The sequence below is a fragment of the Lathamus discolor genome, chromosome 5 (assembly GCF_037157495.1).
Source record: "Lathamus discolor isolate bLatDis1 chromosome 5, bLatDis1.hap1, whole genome shotgun sequence".
In the NCBI taxonomy this organism is placed as follows: domain Eukaryota; kingdom Metazoa; phylum Chordata; class Aves; order Psittaciformes; family Psittacidae; genus Lathamus; species Lathamus discolor.
This window is the reverse complement of record NC_088888.1, coordinates 31,188,365-31,210,065: the sequence shown is the minus strand read 5'-3', so window position 1 is coordinate 31,210,065 and position 21,701 is coordinate 31,188,365. Positions and strand designations below refer to the sequence as shown.

The 21,701-nt window shown below is 38.4% G+C and overlaps 1 protein-coding gene across 3 annotated transcripts in view; it reads left to right on the top strand.

Annotated features, from left to right (window-relative positions):
• Nucleotides 1–21,072, top strand: part of MTR (5-methyltetrahydrofolate-homocysteine methyltransferase) — a 56,297-nt gene extending 35,225 nt beyond the window's left edge. For all 3 annotated transcript variants that reach the window (XM_065680206.1, XM_065680205.1, XM_065680207.1), the window contains 12 exons: nucleotides 2,572–2,672; nucleotides 4,717–4,784; nucleotides 5,636–5,756; nucleotides 10,114–10,195; nucleotides 10,991–11,089; nucleotides 12,310–12,385; nucleotides 13,570–13,725; nucleotides 14,417–14,613; nucleotides 17,054–17,254; nucleotides 18,504–18,696; nucleotides 19,413–19,525; nucleotides 19,659–21,072. In XM_065680206.1, coding sequence (XP_065536278.1) covers nucleotides 2,572–2,672; nucleotides 4,717–4,784; nucleotides 5,636–5,756; nucleotides 10,114–10,195; nucleotides 10,991–11,089; nucleotides 12,310–12,385; nucleotides 13,570–13,725; nucleotides 14,417–14,613; nucleotides 17,054–17,254; nucleotides 18,504–18,696; nucleotides 19,413–19,525; nucleotides 19,659–19,745 — 1,494 coding nt within the window. In that variant the 3' untranslated portion in view covers nucleotides 19,746–21,072. The remainder of the gene's footprint in view (nucleotides 1–2,571; nucleotides 2,673–4,716; nucleotides 4,785–5,635; nucleotides 5,757–10,113; nucleotides 10,196–10,990; nucleotides 11,090–12,309; nucleotides 12,386–13,569; nucleotides 13,726–14,416; nucleotides 14,614–17,053; nucleotides 17,255–18,503; nucleotides 18,697–19,412; nucleotides 19,526–19,658) is intronic.
• Nucleotides 21,073–21,701: the final 629 nt, after the last annotated feature.

Below are 21,701 nucleotides of genomic sequence, written 5' to 3'. Positions count from 1 at the left end.
ACTGTTACCAGAATCTGTGTGTGTATTTTAAGACACACACAAAAGAGGAAGAATAATAGATTTTCTCTAAACTGTGATATTTATGCATTTTCTTTGGTTTCTGTTCTGTAGATTTTTAAATGGTTCCTAAGTCTTCCCTTAAAATCTTCTTACACTGCATCTTTCCGTTTACTGTGGATCTGCTATGTGATTCTCCAGTATAAGTGGAATAAATACAGCAAATTTAGAAAAAAAAAATGACCTGATAATCAGACTTGACTAATCTTAATGGAAGAAGGAGAATGCCTAGTCTCTTTTCCCATGCTCTTTCCAGATGTAAAGAAAATGTCTTCTTTCCAGTATCTCAAGTGGGTCTGTTCTCTGGCTGTCATGAGTCACCTTTCAATGTGTCATCTCTCTCCTGCTCATCCTGTTCTTTTTTAATTTTAATTCAGATGACAATGCAGGTATCTGGCACCTTCTGGTTTGTTCTGATGCTGTTTGAAGTCAGAGAAAATCATTACGCCATTGCTTCTGTGAGCTCTGGATTAGGATCTACTGTGATCTTTTTGGCACTTAATTCTCTGGCTAAAAAGAAGTGAAGTGGAATTCGAGAGATTCTTAAAAATACAGGTAGCGCTCTGAAGAGATCAGGAGATACTCTGTGTGGCTGAGGAGAGCAGGAAGGAAAAACTAGGGCTTCTGTCCTCCTGCTTTCTCTACCTTCTGCTGAGCAAGGGATATAGTGCCTTCCTCTTAAAAAAAAAAAAAAAAAAAAAAAAAGGAAGAGTCACTGTGTAGAGAATTGGTGACAGAGTTAAAACCAGCTGCATCTGTCTCCAAAGTTAGATGCTGACTTGAAGGAAAATGATTTGTAGTTTCTGGTAGCTGATCTGTCTGGTGCTACCCAGGCTATTGTAACCTCCAGGAGAGTTTTACTCACAGACTGCCAGGAAATGCAAAGCATTGAGAGTTACATTTGAAGATAAATAGCTGTGTCTGTGGATCTCTATCAAGATTAAAAAAAAGAAGCCCTTTGGATGTATGCCCAGAACTTGAGGACTTCCCTGAGACAGTTGAAATCACTGTGTACTCTAAATAGGGTTTATTTAAAATGGCATGTGCTCTGGCCCAAGTTGTTTGCTGCCCAGCATAGATTTTCCTTCTTCCATGTGCAAATCATTTTTTTTCTTTCATATCAAATCGCTAGTGTCAATCATCAGCAGTTATTGGGTATGATACATGTGGGCAGCACTTCTTGTTCTTCCCCCAGTCCTCAATTAAGCTCTTTCCTCAGTTTTCTCTAACATTCGAGCAGTATATTTTCAGCTGCAAACTTGTTTTTACTGATGTACTGAGATGGCTGACTTTCAGACCTCCATTTTGCCTTCTCTGTTCCACAGTCTTCTGTACAACAGGAGCACTGGGGAGATAATAAATTTTTGTAAACAGCAGAATTGGTTGGGATCCAGGGATTTTATTCAACAAATGTATTAGGAAATGTTATTATCACTCTTGATAATATATAAAGTTGCTTTCTCCCACAAAATTGCAACCACAGAAGGCGATGCAAACTCATGAAGTAGAGAGCTACTTGTACTGTCCAGAAATAAAACATGCTTCATAGAAGGATCTAATCTTCCAGTTCTGCCATCTGCAAAGGAGATGAGATGCTGGCTGGAAAACTGTTTTGTCGTTTTACATAGAATATGCTCAGATTTCTACTTTATTTAAATTCTGTGCAATTCAAGTAGTCTGTTACTGGCATCTTGATCCAGCTCCTGCACTGTGATAGCCTGGAGCTGCTCCAAATGACAACACTGATTATACAACTAAAAAGTGTATCACTGAGGGCTGTGCCCTGGTGGAGAATTGCTGTAGGAAACTGCACTGTTGCCCTTCTGGTAGGCCCTGTTGTCAGGGCTGAATCTCATCTAGCGTAGGGACCAGTTTATGACAGTACAGCTTCCTTTCTTCAATGAGATCCTTTTTCTAGCCTGTTTGTTCAGCTTGGGTAATGTGAAGTAGCCTGATCACTACACTGAAATGTCTCCCTTGCTGTTAGCGTTGCGTAAAAAATTAGTCTGTTCTGCTTTTGCTCATTCTTCTCAGCATTGCATTGAAAGTTTGTTCTTGATGCACAAACAGGAGCGTAATTATGAGTGTTCATGCACTTTTGTTCTGAATATCTATTTAAAGTCTTTATTGGTGAGGTTTCTGTTTGGGGCGGAGGTACATTAGGAGTTCAGTTACTGGACTGAACAAAATGCTATTCAGAGCTGATTTTTTTTAGCTGCTGGGTTTTTTGTTTGTTTTTTTAAACACAGCTTTTTGAATAACATGCATGCAATTTTCAAGAATAATTCTTGTGTGAGTTTTAGTACCTGAATCTTTTAAACAGGTGTTTTTTTTTTTTTATTGAATGTATTACCTCTGTTGTGCTTTGCAATTTCTTGTACTACGATGGTAATCTCAGTCATGGAGTAAGGTTGCACTGTTGAAGGATCTGTGCAAACATATGTTGAGGGATCTGTGCAAACATACTGAGTCTTCTGAGTAATTTAACTCCTGTGTTATTTGTTTGATCTGCAGGATCCTTACCATGGTACAATAGTGCTAGCAACTGTGAAAGGAGATGTACATGATATTGGCAAGAACATTGTGGGAGTCGTTCTGGGCTGCAACAACTTCAGGTAAGCAGACTAACATTAGGTAGCTGGGAAGCCAACTGGCTAATTAATGTAATTAATTAATTAATACTAATTAATGGCTAGCTGAAGCTGTGGTGGTAACAGAAGTGGGCATTTCTTGGGAACTGACCTCTGTTCCTCAAGTTGTGGTTGAGAACATAGATTGTATCAGGTAATACTAATGGGGAGGCGAGAGGGAGTTCAACTTCCTCGTTTCATACTTTTTTATTTCCTAATAAATTGTGAGGTGAATACAGTTTAACATCACCTGAAACTTAGATGAAAGCATCAATTTTTGGTTTTGTTTTATATTAGTTGAGTATGATGTCTTGAACACGTAACATCTGAAGAAATCAGGTATGACAATTGCAGTAGGCAAGACTATGTGTGGGCTGTGTGTTGTGTTGTGGAAAAATGAAGTCTTGTGAGATTCAAATCAACCTTTTAGTGTCTCTCTCAAGCTGTTTGCTAACTGTGAGGTTTTAAAAGCATTTTGGGGTATGTTTTGTTAAATAAGAGATGAGATTCTCCTCTTGTTTGAGCTTCAAAATATGGAACTTCAGTGTATGTCAGCTCTTTCAAGCCCTGTGTATGTGCAGGGGGGTTGGCAGCAGTGTTGGAACAAGTGGTCACGTTTCCATCAGAGCCCTTTGCCAAGTGTCTGTCAAATGCTGTGCAAAGCTGAATCTGCTTTGAAACTCTGTCTTATTCTTCATTCCTTCCATTTGTTTGTTTTTCTTGATTTTACTTGGGGCTGTAATTTGCTCCAAAAAGAGCCAAAATGATCTCTTGTTTTAAAACATAAGGGGTTGAAGCCAGTAAAAGTGCTGTGTATAGGCAGCATGTTTTGTTTCATTATCTCTTGAAAAATCTGTTGACTGGTTTCAGGCTTTCTTGAGCTTTATTGGGACTTACTGAACTGATGTCATAGTGTTTTCTGTCAGTCTGAGTACGAGCGAAGCTGAGTGAAGCTAGGAGGCTGGGGTGGCATACTTGAAAGAAATAAAAGTCTTGGGAATTGCTAGGGTTAATAGGAATAAAAAGTCTCATTTCATAAAATGTATGCTTTAATAAGACAAAAAAAGCCCTTGATGTGAATTATTTTATGTTTCTGACATAAGATGTGATGTCCACAAAACCTAATCATGTTGTCCAAATAACCTCAGAAATGCTGCTGCTGTTGGTTAACCCTGGCAGGCAGTTAAGCATCACACAGCCATTCACTCACTTTCACACAGCCAAACTCAGTGGGATGGGGAAAGAGGACATGAAGAATAAAACCAAGAAAAAATGATGGTGGAGATAAAACATGTTTAATAAGTGAAGGAGAAGCGAGAGAGAAGGAAAAAAACAAAACAAGTGATGCAGAGACAGTCAGTGTTAACTCCCGTGGGTAGACCAATGCCTAGCCAGCTCCTGAGCAAAAGATGGCTAACCCTTGCTGAATTCCTTCTTCTCCCCTTTTATTGCTGGGCATGACATCCTATGCCATGGAATAATTATTTGGTTAATTTGAGTCATCTGTCTGGTTGTGTCTGCTCCCAGTCTTTCTCAAGGTTTTGCACCCTTCAATCTATTCTCTGAAGTGTTAGAATGAGAAACAGAGGCCTTGATCTGAGACAAATTGATAGGTAAAACGTCAGTGTGTTATCAGCATTGTTTTGGTCACAGATCTGAAATACAGCAGGATACCAGCTGCATGAGGAAAATTAACACCATCACAGCCACAAACAAAATGGTTTTGGTTTGGTTTTTTTTGTTTGCTTTTTTCTCTAAAAAAAACCCTAAAACCAAACCCTCTTACACTTGTATTTTCTTATCTACTGCATCATCTGGAACTCTGATGTGTTGAAAACTGTGCCAGACTCAGAGGTATTTCTTACATTAAAATTCCCCACAGAAGTCTTAAGAGAAACAAACCCCCCAAAATCTTAATTTTAACTTCCATTTTAGGCCAGTCATTTACAGTAAAAGCAATGTATTTGCCCCTTAGCGGAAATATGACCTGTTTTTTTAAAGAATCTTGTCATCTCACTTCTTTTCACAGAGTTATTGATTTAGGAGTCATGACTCCATGTGATAAGATACTGAGAGCTGCTGTTGAGAACAAAGCAGGTACAGAGAGATTTCAGTAGTACTCCTGAACTGTTTGATTTTTTAAATCCGCTTGCAGTTTTTATATTGTTACTCATTGCATTCCTGTGCTGTCTATGATTTAATCAGACTATCTTCAGATGATCAGAACTGCTGCATTAAAAATAGTAATAATTATTTAGTATTTGGCACTTCTGTGTAACTTAGCTTCAGGAGCTAAAAACCTATATCAAAAGGAGAACTCCAAGAGAGACGTTTTAGTATTTGTTTGGTTAAACGGAGACTTGGAAAGATTAAATAACCTTGTGTTGGGCCTTAAACTGGCAAAAAAAAAAAATTGGCATTCAGCTTGCCAGATCAGCAAGTGTGAAATCAGGACTAAATTGTTCTAATAAATAATGAACTTCCTGAAACAAGTTACAGTTGGTTTGAAACAGTCTAATGCATCTTGGGAAAGATTAATTGTGTTGAATATTCTAGTGACGTTTAAAAGCATTTGCTGTTTCCAAGAGCAGAGCTTATAATTATTTTGTCTTTTTTCCCTCTTCAGTGCCTAACTTCTGAGGTTTAATGCTTGCTGATCAGAAGTACTGTGTATTTATTGCTGAAACTAGAGGTGTTCAGCAGCTGTGAAGACTAAGAAATATTGTAAACCAGGGATTTGGAATCACTTTCATTCTTAGAAAGCCTTCACTTTCTAATTAGGTCAAACCCCATTTATAGGCTATCAGCCACCCTGCTTTTTATCTCACAATTTTCTGTCTGACACATGAAACTATTTGATGTATGAAAGAAACCTTTCTGTAATAAATCCTGTGTCTTTCTCAATGTATTTACTCATCCTTTTGTGTATGTTTGTAAATTTGCAATAGATATAATTGGCCTGTCTGGTCTCATCACCCCTTCTTTGGATGAAATGATTTTTGTCGCCAAGGAAATGGAGAGATTGGCAATAAAGATTCCTTTGCTGATTGGAGGAGCAACTACTTCTAAGTAAGATACCTGAGTTGGGAAGATAGGGAATGTGTATGAAAATAGCGTTAACCTTGCAAAAAGCAAGTTTATAGCTATTTCTCTCCCACCTTCCCTCATTTTCCCCCAACATACATACCAATATGTATTTAAGAGTGAATGTATTTACTTAAGAGTGAACGTTATTTCTTCTACCAGAAGTTCTAGAATATAGAGGTAAAATGTAATTGAGACACAACAACTAATAGATACATGAAACATTTCATTTTTGTAAGTATTGTGTATTTTGCATGTGAATATTGTATGTGGAAGTACGGTATTTCCTCATAAAAGTTCACGCACGTACGCATTTGAGTACAGTTCTGTTCTTCTAAGGGGTTGTATGGGTTTTGATTCACCAAAGCATTGTGAGAATGCAGTGTTTGAGACTAGAAATGGTCATGCTGACATTGGGGAGCTATTACTTTTAAGTTAATGTTTTTTTCCTGGAATACTGTTCAGTGCTGTGCTGACTGGGCTGCGCCCCAGTCCTGTTTGGGCAAACCGATAGGGGATAAATTCTATCTGCTTGCCTTGAAGTAGTTACCATGTTGCTTTTGATAGTCTGAGCTTTTCTATTGAGATCTTGTTCTCTCAGATCTGTGCAAATGAAGTAATACAGCTGCTATGATGTCCTGATGACCAGTGTTGACAGCTCAAAGACACCTAGTTATTAGCATTAGCACAAATGTGTTTTGGGCACATGTAATGGCCTTGGGTCACGCTTTGCTAGCTGGTTTATGCACAGTATGGTTGAATAGGTGACATCTCAGAAGGCTGTGGAGGTCCTTTCTTGCATAACTAGAAGCTGTTAGCATTGTTGCTTTCTTTATCAGAGCCACACATGCTGTAGCAGAATGAGTGTATTCTGTATTTTTTGCCTTAGCAAATTGTCCCATAATTTGATAGACAGTGAAGAGTACGATCACTACCTGTCTTTAGTGGTCCTGTAGTTATAATGCAAGGTTAACTGGATCCTTTTTTTTTTTTTTTCTTTTCTGTATGAGTTGCTTTTCCTATGGCTTTAATACTTTAAAAAAGAAAAGAGAGAGAGAAGGTGGTGGTGGTGACTTTATTTTCAGTGAAGGTCTTAGGAGAGCCCTTTCTTCAGACCTTTTTAGTGTTTATTCACAGGGCATTAGTGGCCTAGTAATTCATGTTAAATAACTAGCATCACACAAATCTGTAGAATTCATTCACATGGATGAATGAGATGAATGTAGCCCTCAGCAAGGCAGCCCCGATTTTATTCTTGAGTATGGAAACTACTGAAGAATATATAATTTTGTATACATAAATAATGATTTTATTCATGTGAACTGTACATACATGTGTACTTATGCATATGCCTAGACACATACAATTTCTATAAAATATAGGTTAAGTAAAGGTGTTCTTATTGAAGACCGGATTGGTAATATATGTTTAGTTTTACTTCCAGAGTCTCAAGTTTAACGTTCTGTGTGTATTCTCAAAGGTTATGTACATGTCAGAGGTTGATAGTGAACCATCTGCACTTTTTCTCTGTAATAAGTAGACATTGTTACTTGGAATAAGGAGACCATATGTACTTGGAAGGGTCAAAAGTGAGATTAGCTTGAAAGAGAGGAGGCTGATTTTGAAAGAGAGGGAGGCTGGACTTGAGCAAAGCGTTCGACGCTGTCCTGCATGACATCCTTGTCTCTAAATTGGAGAGATATCAATTTGACAGATGGACCACTTGGTGGATAAAGAACTGGCTGGATGGCCGCATGCGAAGAGTTGTGGTCAATAGCTCGATGTCCGGCTGGAGACCAGTAATGAGTGGTGTCCCTCAGGGATCAGTGTTGGGACCAGTCTTGTTCCACATCTTTGTCAATGACATGGACAGTGGGATTGAGTACACGCTTAGCAGGTTTGCCGATGGCACCAAGCTGTGTGGTTCAGTTGATACACTGGAGGGAAGGAATGCCATCCAGAGGGACCTTGACAGCTTGTGAGGTGGGCTGATGCCAAACTTATGAAGTTCAACTGTACCAAGTGCAAGGTTCTACATCTGGGTCAGAGCAATCCCAGGCACAGCTACAGGCTGGGCAGAGAAGAGATTCAGAGCAGCCCTGCGGAGGGTGTTGGTCAATGAGAAAATGAATATGAGCCGGCAGTGTGCGCTCTCAGCCCAGAAAGCCAACCGTATCCTGGGCTGCATCAAAAGGAGCATGACCAGCAGGTCGAAGGAGGTGATCCTGCTCCTCCACTCTGCTCTCGTGAGACCTCACTTTGAGTATTGTGTACAGTTCTGGTGTCCTCAACATGCAAAGGACATGGAACTGTTGGAACAGGTCCAGAGGAGGGCCACGAGGATGATCAGGGGACTGGAGCACCTCCCGTATGAGGATAGGCTGAGGAAGTTGGGGCTGTTCAGCCTGGAGAAGAGAAGGCTGCATGGAGACCTCATAGCAGCCTTCCAGTACCTGAAGGGGGCCTATAGGGATGCTGGGGAGGGTCTCTTCATCAGGGACTGCAGTGACACGACAAGGGGTAACGGGTTAAAACTTAAACAGGGGAAGTTTAGATTGCAGATAAAGAGGAAGTTCCTTACCGTAACGGTGGTGAAGCACTGGAATGGGCTGCCCAGGGAGGTTGTGAATGCTCCATCCCTGGCAGTGTTCAAGGCCAGGTTGGATGAAGCCTTGTGTGGGATGGTTTAGTGTGAGGTGTCCCTGCCTATGGCAGGGGGGTTGGAACTTGATGATCTTGAGGTCGTTTTCAACCGTAACTATTCTATGATTCTATGATTTTGTCTACAGAATCTACAGTAGAGTTTCTTCGTAACTTACAATAATGATGATGATTGCATTCTTACTGTACTGCTTTGCTAAATTCAGATGGTGAGAAATAATTTTGACAGGTTTTTTGTAATGTTTATTTTTTAAAAATAGCAAGATATTAGTATGTACAAGTTGATACAGTGACATTGTAGAACCTGTTTATTTCCTTCATATGTTCCTATCAAAACAGAAGATACAGTGTCTTCTTCTAAAGAATAGAGCTGCTGATACTTAAAGTGCATTGCCTAGAAGCGAAGAAGATCCTGGACAATTGGTTACAGAGTTGTGTTGCACAGTCATCGGTAACTTCCATGTCCAGGTGCTTGAAATATTTGACAGAACCTGAAGAAAAGGGAGATCTTTGCTGTGGAAGATTGCTTCCTGGGCTCTGATTTAAATTTGTTTAAAAACCAGTGTTTAACCCTAACATGCAAGAAGGCAAACTGTACTTTGGCCTGCGTGGTCTTTGTTCCTGCTCTTGCTTGCAGTTTGCCAGGACTTTGAGGAATGTGGGTAGTCAGTCAGCTGCAGTTCACATGATAGCTTAGGCCTCGGTTTAGGACTCCAAACTTCAATCTGATAAGCAAAGTACTATAATATAGAAGTGATTATTTATTATATGCTGAAGTATTTGAATGAGGACTGGAATATGAGTAAATGCTAAATAATTGGCTGAATTGGGAGTTTGTGAATGACTTGACTGACCAAGCAGGTACAAGTTTGCAATATTTGTTTGACCACTGGCCAAATTCCTTCTTTAGGTGAGTAAAGGGCTTGTGCCTCAAGGTTTGAAGTAGAGCATTGTAAAAATTGAGTAATCATCACTGAAATATGTTAATGCTAATCCAGAGACCCAGAAACTAGCATGTGGGAGGGAGAAACATAAGATGGCAAAAAAAGATTTAAAGAAAAAATTACTTGGTAAGCTTAGTTTGGAACAATCATCACTGAAATTCTGAGATTCAAACTAAGGAGCTGCTGATTTTCAGTCAGCTGATAAAACAGTGAGGGGATGTGAGTTGGCACATTATTTATAAAGCATTCTGATACTCTTTGAAGAGAAGTATTTATGTACCTGTTATTAAAATCTGTGTTTAATCATTCATGAGTAACTGTCCTGGCTTCAGCACACATCACCTCCTTCTCTGGTGACATTTCAAAATCTTTGCCCTCTGGCAGTCCATGATGACTTCTAGGATTCCTGGGTGACTGGGATTTCCTGTTGGAGCTCATTGTGCAATCAGAGTAAGCACTACTTAGCAACAATTAAAACACTGGTGTGTTTTCAGCATTGTTCTTAGACTAAAGCCAAAATGCAGCACTGCACCAGCTACTACGAAGGAGTAAATTAACTGTTACAACTGAACCCGGGACAGTAGCAGATGGATGAATTGCTTTCTTTTATTAAAGTTCTGGTCTGTGCATTAAGTCAGGATTTATTTTGCTGGGGACTGTCTGCTTTTTGTTTTATTTGGGGTTTTTTATTAGTTTGTTTGTTGTGAAATGCTCACTTTTTCTCTTTTCCTTTGAAGAACACACACAGCTGTTAAAATTGCCCCACGATATAGCGCACCTGTAATTCATGTCCTGGATGCATCCAAGAGTGTTGTTGTTGTAAGTTCTAAATTATAGTTTTTCTTCCATGCAAAATCATATGCCCTGTTTTTCTGTTGTACCTCTCATCCTTAACACTAAGGTTTAATGTTATGGCAGAAAATTGAAGGGGCACAATTAGAGACCAGTTTCTAAACTACTTGGTTCAGTTACTTTTTGTTGCCACATGGTTATCTCCTGCGACTTTTGTCAGTTGTTGTCACTGGATACTTCTGTTTAAATTTGCTGCCTTGCTACCATTTTTCTAGCAAGGGTGGCATGATTCACTTTGAGTCCTTGATTGTAGTTTTGAGATGTGTTACAGTGAAGAGCAGTGGGGTTAGATGTGAACTGCTATTCTTTCTATTTTGCGTATTTTTCTGAAGTTAGTAGTGCAGCAACATTAGTACTATGAAGCGTGTGGTTGGATTTTTCTGGGATAGATGATCGTTTCTTCAGACAAACAGGTAGTCTTAGGTGGCAAGTACCTGCTGGAAAGACATAGGCCAAACTGTGTGTTGCTTCTACAATTATCCAGTCTCTAAATTCTTGGTATATTCTCCTCTCGGGTGTTTCCAGAGCCAGACTTGGCTCTGCTAATATCACCTGAGTGTAGGGCAGTGCTCTCAGTAATAATCAAGTTCTAAATATGTTTCCAATCTGGTTTGCAGATTAGTGGTAAGGCTTAGTTTAGTGTTGTGAAGTGTAATTGGAAGTGAGTCTGAAAGACAGTTGGCTTAGCCTGAAGTTCCTACTTTGTTCTTACTATAATATGTTGCAGTATGTACTTAGTGCTTTCTCTTTCCCTTATTTCAGTGCTCCCAGCTCTTAGATGAAAGTGTAAAGGATGATTTCTTTGAAGAAATACTAGAGGAATATGAAGAAATTAGACAAGAACACTATGAGTCTCTCAAGGTACAAATGTAATTGAGTTATCTTTTCTTCTGTCAATTGCTTGGTACTTGTCTCATTACCAACTCTCAGTTTCAGCTCCTTATGAAACCTTTCAGGTATATTTTGTTGCAGCTTGAAACATGCAGTAGAATTGATGGAAAATTTCCAGAAGTGCTTATGAAATTAACTTTTCTAACCTATAAAGGAAAATTCTGCCTGAGCCTAACACATGCTTGATGCTCCTCAGTGGGCAATCAGTGGTATCTAGGACGTGTCCTTGGAGCTGGCAGTCATTTCAACTTAACTAACATACAGGAGACGAACATATTCTTGGAGCAGTAGCTGGAAACAGGGAGCTACACTGGGATAATTAAAATGGCACTGGTTGCTTTTGCTGATACTGAGCCACACATGATTGGTTATTTTACCGCACCATGCTTTCCTGATGTGTTTGTATTGTTTTAGATGAAGGATCTGAGAAGTCTCAAAAGTGGAGAGCTGAGGCTGCCATTTTAGGAAAGTGAGGAGAAGAAAGTAATTGAATACAGAGCTGGACTGTGCAAATTAATAATAACAAACAAAAAACATATGACTTCTCTGAGGCCAACTTTGTGAATAAACACAGAAGCGAGATGAAAGTCATCTGGCTCTTACCTGATCTCTTCTAAAAGAAATATAAAGTGTGAGGCCTCTTACTGAGAATGATTGACTTGACCAAGTTTAAGACTGTCTTTGCACAGGGAGCCAGTCCATTAAGCTGAGATCAGTGAGTGCAACACTCTCCTTTACACAGAAGTCAGCTGTGAATTCATGGACCTTACTGAAGTTGCTATAAATCTTCTGTGCCTTTCCAAAGAGCCAGTGTTTTCGTCAGACGCATGCTGCAGTCAGTGGTGGTGGTGTCACTGCAAGCCTAAGCTTTTTGCAGGCAGTAGGAGAATATCTTGCTGTACCTGTATTTTCATGTATTTGAAGTAATAAAGGAACTTTTTGTGTAATTCAGGGGAACTATAAATCTTGTAGGCCAGTTTCATTAGAAGTCTGCAGGAAAAAATAATGCTGTGGTTGTGATGTAATCTTACTTATGCTTGTGAACTGGGCATTGTTGGAACTGAAATCGTCAGTTGTCAGCTTTGTCCCGAGGACTGTTTTGAGTAAAAATCTACCACCAAATCAACAGTTACAGGTTATCAGTCTGAAAGATGGCTGGCTTTGTGAAACTGACCTTTATGTCCATATAGGAAAGAAGATATTTGTCTTTACAACAAGCTAGAAGAAAAGGTTTCCATGTTGACTGGTTATCAGGCCATAAACCAGGTCAGTTTAAATGTTGTTTGTTACTGCTGTGCCTTTCCTTTATTTTATGCTTTTATTTAGTATATATTTTTAATTAGATTATGCTTCATTAAACTTCGGGGTATAGTAGAGTAAAAACTTGAGCAAATTCGTGTCTGTCTGAGAAGAAGTTTTTTTTTGTTTTTGTTTTTTGCATTAATTTGAGCATCCTCTTTCTGCTTTTTATTTTTCACAATATATTAAAAAAATTAATAGTTAATAAAAAGATTGGAAAAAAAATTCCTTAAACAGTGAGTTACCCATAACACTGTAGAATCAAAAGTAAATCTGATGCCTACTTTGCAAAATAACGTCAGACTGTCTTTTTCTATTGCAAAGCTTACTATACCATATTCAGGGAACTCACATAGGCATTTCTATCAAATTCCTCCTTACACTTTTGCCTACCCTTCCCCCATCAGTTTCTATACCAGTTTGTTTTGATTTTTTTTAAATTAGAGACTAGAAGTATAAAGAAAGAGCATTCCACAAGAAGTTGCACCCTGCAGTGACATTAACGCTTCATTGAATTCTGTCATTTCATTTACAAGACTCAACAAGATGCTAATTTTCATCTTAAAGGCTGTGTTATAAAGTATTGAACAGCTTGGACAAAACAAGTGCAGAGCTTGTAGCTACATCATAACACTGGTCCGTCTCACTTTTTCCTTTGTGTGCATGCATCTGAACAAGTGTGTGATGGTTGCAAAAGTTCTTATAAATTACATACTAATTTAAAGAGCTATTCTACAGTACCATGGCACGTAATATGGCTGTGTACAGAAAGCAGGATTTGTAAATATGAAAGGTATATGCCTGTAGAATATGTTCAATATTGATAAGTTGCATAGGTTTTTTTGCTCTTACGTTTTGGCCAATGAAATAAGCTCAGGAGTCCAACACCTAATAAGTGTTAATTTATATGAAAGAACAAAAGGCCTTAAATTTTCTATTTCAACTTTATATGCCTTTTATGCTTTAAATCCTATTGTAACTGTAGAGTAAGGTAGGACTTGGGAACTATATGACAGTGAGAATTCTAAGCCAATTATTTTGAAAGAGGTCATTTGCAGTGGTAGAGGCTGGTGAGTATCAGTTATGCTGCACATACACGAGCAATGTTAAATTATTTCCATCATGTCAGATTGTACTTTTGATTCCTACAGTTAAACCAAAATTCATTGGCACAAAAGTCTTTGAAGATTATGACCTGAAGAGGCTGGTAGAATACATTGACTGGAAGCCTTTCTTTGATGTCTGGCAACTTAGGGGAAAGTATCCCAACCGAGGTTTCCCTAAAGTCTTTAATGATAAAACTGTAGGTGAGTATTGAAATTATGTTTGCTTTATCTAAATAATCCTAACAGACCTACCATATTGCATTAGGATTCTGAATGTTTTGAAATACATAGACATAGGGAAAATACATGGAAACCTAGTGTCGCTGAAATAATTTGTTGAAAGCAACACTTAGTGAATGCCAAGTATTGTCATGTGAGGCAGTAAAATAAGTGGAGAAAAATGCTCAATCATCTTATTTAGAATTCACCGACAAAACCACAGGGAGGTATTTTAATGAAATGGCAACAAAGCTTTTGATATATCTGTGCCCCTGTTGTGGGTGAGGATGGCAAGAGGGCTCTGTCTCCTTTTGAAACTATTCAGCAGGCCTTGAAATAAATCATATAAATGCAAGGGTGATGCTGAAATCGGTGTGGGTCTGCTGGACTGTGGTAATATAGGTGCATGCATATGTCGTCTGTTGCACATTTTATTCTGCATCCTCTGCCTATGCTAGAATGGTGCTGGCTGAAACGATTTTTTCCCAAGATATATGTTGTTACAGCTGTATAGGCATAATCACACTGTGCTGTCTCTGTCTGCTGGAGCTGACAGATTGTTGCAGTCATCAGAGAATTATGTGGAAAATGAACCAATCTTCAGCAATTCTTAAAGCTATTTTGATGGTTGTGAAAACATAGAATTTCTAAAGGTATCTCTCTTGTTTGATAGGTGAAGAAGCAAAGAGAGTTTATAATGATGCTCAAAATCTACTGGAAAAGTTGATTAATCAAAAGAGATTACAAGCCAGAGGTGTGGTTGGGTTCTGGCCAGCTCGAAGTGTCCAAGATGATATCCATTTATATGCTGCAGAAGAGGCAGTGGGATCTTTGGAACCAATAGCAAAATTTTATGGCTTGAGGCAACAGGTACCATGACAGAATATTAAATAAATAAAGTGACTTACTCCCCCAGTCCTCCTGAATTGCAAGACTATAACTGAAATGCTCTATTAAAAATCTGTGCAGAAAATAGTTGTTATCTGTCTGCAGATGCTGTCTTGCCTTTTCTTTCAGTAATAACAAGATCTTATTAGTGATGGCCCATGTATTTGTATTGTAGTAACTAATATTTGGAATTGTAGTAGCTGTACAAAATGCCTTATGGATTTGACATCTTCAGATATGACATGCATTTTCTGGCTTCATTTGAATATTTAAGGTGTCCTAAAGCACTGTGCTGTATAAATTCATCACATGGATTCTGTGTGCTAAATTAGAATCTAATGAACATCAATTTTGTAATATCACTGGATTCTGCCTTAAATGAGAAATTCTTCTTGAGCGTGTAAAGGTTAAAACCACTTACAATTCAAATACCTGGAAAATAAAGCTCAATGGAGAGAAGTGTTTTTGATAGTCTTAATTTTTACGTGAAATCCCCCATATGAAGAGTCAATTCAGAATTGATTAGCTGGCTGCTAGTTCTGATTGAGAGAGTTATTACTGTAAGTGTTCATGCTTGAGTCATACTTGCCTAGATTTGCATTTATTTTGATAGATAGATAGAACCTTTTCAGGATACTCTGCCTCTTCTTCTTCCCTAGCCTTCTGACTTGGCTTCTAGATAATTCACAGAGCCATCAAGCATGGCAGAAACAAATTTAACAACTACCTAAATTTCTGGAGTACAGTATGCTGTGGGAACGGGACTGTGAGAATACTGGAGAACTGTACTAAGAAACACATGACTTCAAGTTTATCTGTTCCATGGAGATTGACCTCATGTATCTTGACAATCCGTGGCAGATGTTTACATAAACTCTTCTCAGAAGCATTCAGGCAGGGCTGTTCCAGAGCCTTACCACCTAGTTAAACGTTTTGATATCCCCAGTAAATCAAGTTTATTACAGGTTCTTTTCCTGGACTTTTCGCAGGGTTCTCTCAAGGAGAGCTCTCATTTAATGTTGTTCTTGTAACAATTTTTACTATTGTAATACCATTACTTTTGTTAGACTTTCAGATTCAGGCTTTTCTCAAAGGTTAAGTTCATGCTATTATGGGTACTATTCTTCTGGACTCTACATGTTTTAGCCTCATATCTTTCATTTTGGTGTATGTAGTAATTCAGCAGAGGCTTCAGCAGAGCAAAGCTGAAGAGAATAATTGCCTCCTGTTTCACATATAAAATGTTCCTTTCAATACACAGTTCTCTCCTTGACACTGACAATATTAAGGATGTGATGTAAATGTAAAAGTTGGAGATATTTTCCTTAACTGTACTCCTTACAAAAGAACCTTAAAATTACAATAGATTTCACCTGTGGAAAAAGGCTATTTCTTCAGTTTTGTGGTACATTCTCTAACCTAGTAGGCTGTAGGAACTAGGGAGTTAGTTCACCTTTTTTCTTCATTTTTTTCCCTGGGTAGAGGTTTATTGCTCAGTTTTCATATAGTTGGGAGAGAGCAGAAAGTACTGTTAAAATACTGTCATAAATAAGTCAAATTGGAGTGGAATCCTCAACTAAGTGATAGCCATGAAATAACTTTATCTATCTGTAAGTTGGGTAGGTTTACAAGAACTATGCCACTTCCTAAATATCAGTCATGTTCCCACAATGAGTACATCGATACGATCCTCAACTGTAAAACTTCTGTTAGGTGCTATGGCCAGCATTCAGTCCCCTCTTTCTACTCCCTTTCTTCCATTTTGGAAAAGGATACAGTGAGCAGGATGTTTCCTGTTTGCGTAAAACCACTTGAACTTCGCTTGGCGTTCAATTTTGTTTGCATTTGCATGTGGCTAGTGTAAAGCTACATCCTGGGGCGCCCTTTCGTCAGGATTACTGAGCACATGGCTTGAGCATAGGAAACTAGGAGTGTTTATAAACTCTCACAGACATTCTAAAATGGGAATTGTAGAAGAATTCTGCAGTTTGCAGTTTAGGATGTGAATTATCAACCATCATTTTTGCTAACACATGGGGAATCAGTGAGTGCTAGAGATGGAAAATTCCTCCTCTTACCCAGCAGTTAGTAGTCCCCCATATTTTGTAATAATTTGTCTGCAGAATAAGCTGTTAAATCTTATCAGCTGTGAATATAAGCAAAATATCTCTGTAAATGTGTTTAGCACAGCATCCCTCCTCTGACGTTTTATTCTTCAGTGAACCAAATGCCCTTAGACTAAGTGAGGTGTTTTTCTTCTAATTCATGTGCAAGAAAGCCATCATGGCTCAAAGCCTTGTTAGGTGTTTGTCAGAAATATCGTAAGCCCTTAGTCTTCGAAGTACTGGTCTTTAATGACTCACTAGTACTTTTAATTTTTTTTTAAATATTCTGATGTATTGCACTGTTTTTGTTACTTTAGGCTGAAAAGGACTCTGACTGCACAGATCCATATTACTGCCTCTCTGACTTCATAGCACCGCTGGATTCTGGCATTTGTGACTACTTAGGCCTGTTTGCTGTGGCCTGCTTTGGTGTAGATGAGTTATGCAGTGAATTCAGGAAACAGGATGATGAATACAACATCATCATGGTAAAGGCTCTTGGTGATCGTTTGGCAGAGGTATGAGGTTTTACCATGTGTTTCCTGGCAAATTTTCTGTGTGCTAGATTTGCTTGACAGTTTGCTGTTCCAAGTTTTAGCATAAACTTAGACTGTTGCCTATGATGTATTCTCTGCATTAAATCTGAAAGTGAACTGGTTCTGCTGAAACTGTCTCAGGAGGACAGTCCTCTTCTGAGCCAGAGGAACTCTGCTATCTTTATCTTCCAGCTGTAGAAGCATCTTTGAGCTCTTTAGGAGGGTTTTGACGATGTATAGAATTTAGTAGATTTTAAAACAAGACTGTTTAAAACCTACCTTTAAATCTTTATATCTTACTTTATCTACATGAGAATGTTTGGACCCACGTGCAACCCACTGATTATGTTCTTGAATTACGGTCTTGAATTACAGACATGCCTTCTGCTTTTAATGGTGACCATGCAGATGTATCCAGGGTGCAAGTCTTTTAACATGTCTTAAGTTTAGACAGCCATGCTCTTAAAGCTCTAACTGGAGTGGTTTAGAGGGTGATGTCCCTTTCCTCTTATCCCTTTATCCTCTTGTGCTTGCCCCCATGCTTACATCCAAGTAACTGTGTTAAAACTTACAGCAGCTTTAGTGCAATGCAAATGGGGTTAGCTCTAGTTGTGTGGTTCAGCCTATAAGAGTTACAGAAATTACCATTAGATGCCATCTGAAGTTATTTACTGAAGTGGAAATTTCTCCTGAGGGTGACCATCACTGGCAAAATAGTGTGAGCTGTAAGAGCAGTTAAGAGGTGCTGTTACCCACTTTCAGGTAAAGTCCTCTGCTAAAAAGAGCAGGGGCACTTACTTATATCTGATGCTAGCATGGACACAAGAATGATGTGGTCTTCCATAGCTACATCTGGACAAGATACCCAGGCAGTCAGGACATAATGACTTTGGTGCTATAAAGATGCATTGCTACCATAGGATAATGAACTCCATCTTTTGTGGTTACTTGTCCATGTATTTACCTCTTCGAGTATGTAGGATTTTAAAGTAGAACAATAAAAAAAAAACACTATCTCCTGACAAGAGAAAAAAATTAAATGCTTGAATAAGCAAAATACGTATTGTGTGTGAACTGTAATGCTATCACATTTCTCACCTATGATAAGAGTTCCCTTAAAATTAAAATGGGAATGGTGAGAAAGTCTCTGTCATTGTTTGTCTTCATCAAACAGCTATTGCATCCATCTGCAGAAATGAAAATAAAAAAAATGTTTGCATTCTATTCCAAGGCATTTGCCGAGGAGCTCCATGAAAGGGTAAGAAGGGAATTCTGGGCTTACTGTAGTGCTGAGCAGCTGGATCTCTCTGACCTACGCAGAATTAAATATGACGGAATTCGCCCTGCCCCTGGATATCCAAGCCAGCCTGACCATACAGAAAAACTGACCATGTGGAAACTTGCAAACATTGAGGAAACAACAGGTACCTCTGCCTGCTTTATCAAGATTCTTAAACTGTTTTTATGCGAATGAAAGATTGAAATGCCAACAAACAGCGAATTGGGTGGTGCAAGGTACATAAGCAACCTGAACTGAAGCGGTTCCAGAAGTTGCTGTCTTCCCCTTTTTATTGCTGTTTTTATTTTGCCTCATTCAAGGGGAATTTGCAAAATAGTGCTAGTGCTTTTGGTGAAGGAGTTATGTCCCTAATTACCAGATTGCATGCCAATGAGGTTCTGCTGCACAGAGAAAAAAATCTAGCATCCTTATGGGTGCAAGAAGGCTTTCCAGATATAAGCAGGAAAACAAGCCAGTTCAGCAGTGTATTTCCTGGTCCACAGAAACCTTGAGATGGTAACTCTTAAAAAAAGGAATGTATTCCCTTTGTTTTCCTTTGATATTTTACAGGTCAAACATCTGACTACTACTTCCACAATTCCAAAAATATCTACCTGTGTTTCAAAACCTGTAGTTACCCATTTCATTTGCCAACTAAGATACTGTACAGTTACTCTGTAGCAATACTGTAATGAAAATCTGCAATATATTTAAAGCTATGTGTTGAAAATGATTTTGGTTTTAGGTTCATTGAAAGTTGTTTGGGTTCTGAGCAGCTTGAAGCTGCACAACAAAAAAAGACACTGAACTTATGCTTTTTACCAATTCAGAGAATAAGAAAATTGTCATTTTCTTCTCCAGGAATTGGTTTGACTGAATCACTGGCAATGATTCCTGCTTCTGCAGTTTCTGGACTCTACTTTTCCAATCCCAAATCCAAATACTTTGCTGTTGGCAAGATATGTAAAGATCAGGTAACTTGCATTGTCCATTGTGTAGAATTAAAGCATTCAAAACCACCCTTGAGAACAGATGTTCCAAAAAATTTTGTAAACGGTGAAAGTTGAAGTTTCCGGATCTTCATCATGTTTTGTGGTTCCTTTGCAGGTTGAAGATTATGCATTGAGAAAAAATTTGTCTGTGGCAGAGGTGGAGAAATGGCTGGGACCCATTTTGGGATATGATACTGAATAACTGTGACACTTGCGGGCAAATGTTTTCCTTTGATGGTGTGTTTGCCAGAAGGAACAAGAAATACATTCCCACTGAAAACAGCTTTCTTCCATCCATCCCAATAGCTTGTCTGATTGTTTTAATTTTTTATCAAGGAACTTCAAATGTGCCCTGTGCTCTTGCTTTGGGACCATGAATGCATTGCAGAGCTCTTAGTCATAGCAATGTACTTTTATTTATTTGTATTTTTCGCACAAATACTCCACCTGAGCAGCTATATGTAGGGCAAAATGTGGAAGCTGCAAAACTCTGTTGTCCTCAGGCAGGCTTTGAAAGCAGTAGCAAGAATTTCTATCTCATATAGATACATGGGTATATGTAGAACAAAAATCGACTTCTAATATTTTAATGTCTTTTGGCAAGTCCAGGTGCAGAAATATGATGTGTAAAGTCTATGAAGGTTTTATACTGAGTGATGAGAACAACTGAGTAGCAGAGATCTCCTTTTTGAAAATCTGTCTACTCCCTATTTAGGTCTTGTGGTTGGGAACAGAGGTGGTTGGTCTTTCTGAATAATATCAGACCTTAAATTACTTTGTGGTTGTGATTGTGGTTAAAACTGTCAAAATAATACAGTGTGCTGGAACAACTCCAGAGATGCTGTATTATGATCAAATGTGGAATGAAACTGAGCCCATGAAGTTGTCCACCTCATGCTTCCTTTTTTCTTTCCACAAGTCCTCTTCCTTTCCACAAGCCACAATCTGTTTTTAGTCTATGTAAAGGATAATGGCACTTCCTACCTTACAGTTATGTTGTGAGGCTTAATTCATACTTAAACAATCTTTTGTATGTGAAAAATATCAGAGAGGCATAATTGTTACTACAGACAGACAGAAAGCTTGGAGCCAACTTCAGTATCACAAACTCTAAGCTTCTGGGTACCTGGATTTTAGAAGCAAATAAGCAGCAATACTACAGTCAGTAGCAATTAATACTGTAGGGTTACTCTTCAGCTTTACTTCTGAGCGAGCTAATTGTTCATAGCTTTTAATAATCTCTGAAAAGTGCCTCAGATACTATTTAAACATGAATTTAGTAAAATATTATGACAAAACCTCCTCATTTTCCTGGTCTCTAATTGTAAAGAAAAGACCAATATTACAAAAAAGAATGTTCTTTTAAATAGTTTATCTGTAATCTATTAATAGTTATATAATTTTTGTAATGTCTTCATCTGACACTAAAAGAATCATCTTGTATCAATAGATTAGTAAAGGTTAAGCTGTCAATGGTGTTATCCTATTAGAATCCTTTAAATGGCAACAATAAAATGTGTGCAATAGTCTGAACGGATAATGTCAAAATTAATCTGCACATCGTACCACGAATCTGAAATGATAAAGGCTGCTTTGGGGCTTTCAAAGTAGTTGAGTAAGTGTGTTCTTAACTGAATGTTTTAGAATGTCTCATCCTTTAATGACTTACAAAAATAATTTCTAAATGGATGTCTCCCACCCTCCCACCTCCCATCCATGTCAAGGGATTTGAGACATGTCCTTGTTCATCAGCTAATTCACACTGTTGGAACGGTTCCTCAGAAGAATGCTCTTTTCAATGCCAAAAATACAGTAAAATGTCAATATAAAGGAAAATTTGTTCCTGAAACATGTAGCCTATAAAAATTGAAATCCCTTTTGCTTTCTTTTTGGTACTTGCACTTTGGCAAATCAATTCAGTGCTTGGAATATCTCCTCTCCGGCACTCTTCCACATTCTTGCATTTGGAAGCAGGGTGCCTTATTAGTCTTGAAAATTTTATTGGTATGAATAAGGTCAAAGCTTGGCTTGTACAGTGTAGTTGGTTTGTTGGTTTATTTTCTTGAAATCAGTAGCACATAGTTCAGTGAGTATGGCTTTAGCAGAACCAGACTGACAAAGCAGTAGGTGCACCACTGCCTAACAGTGGTGCGGTTAC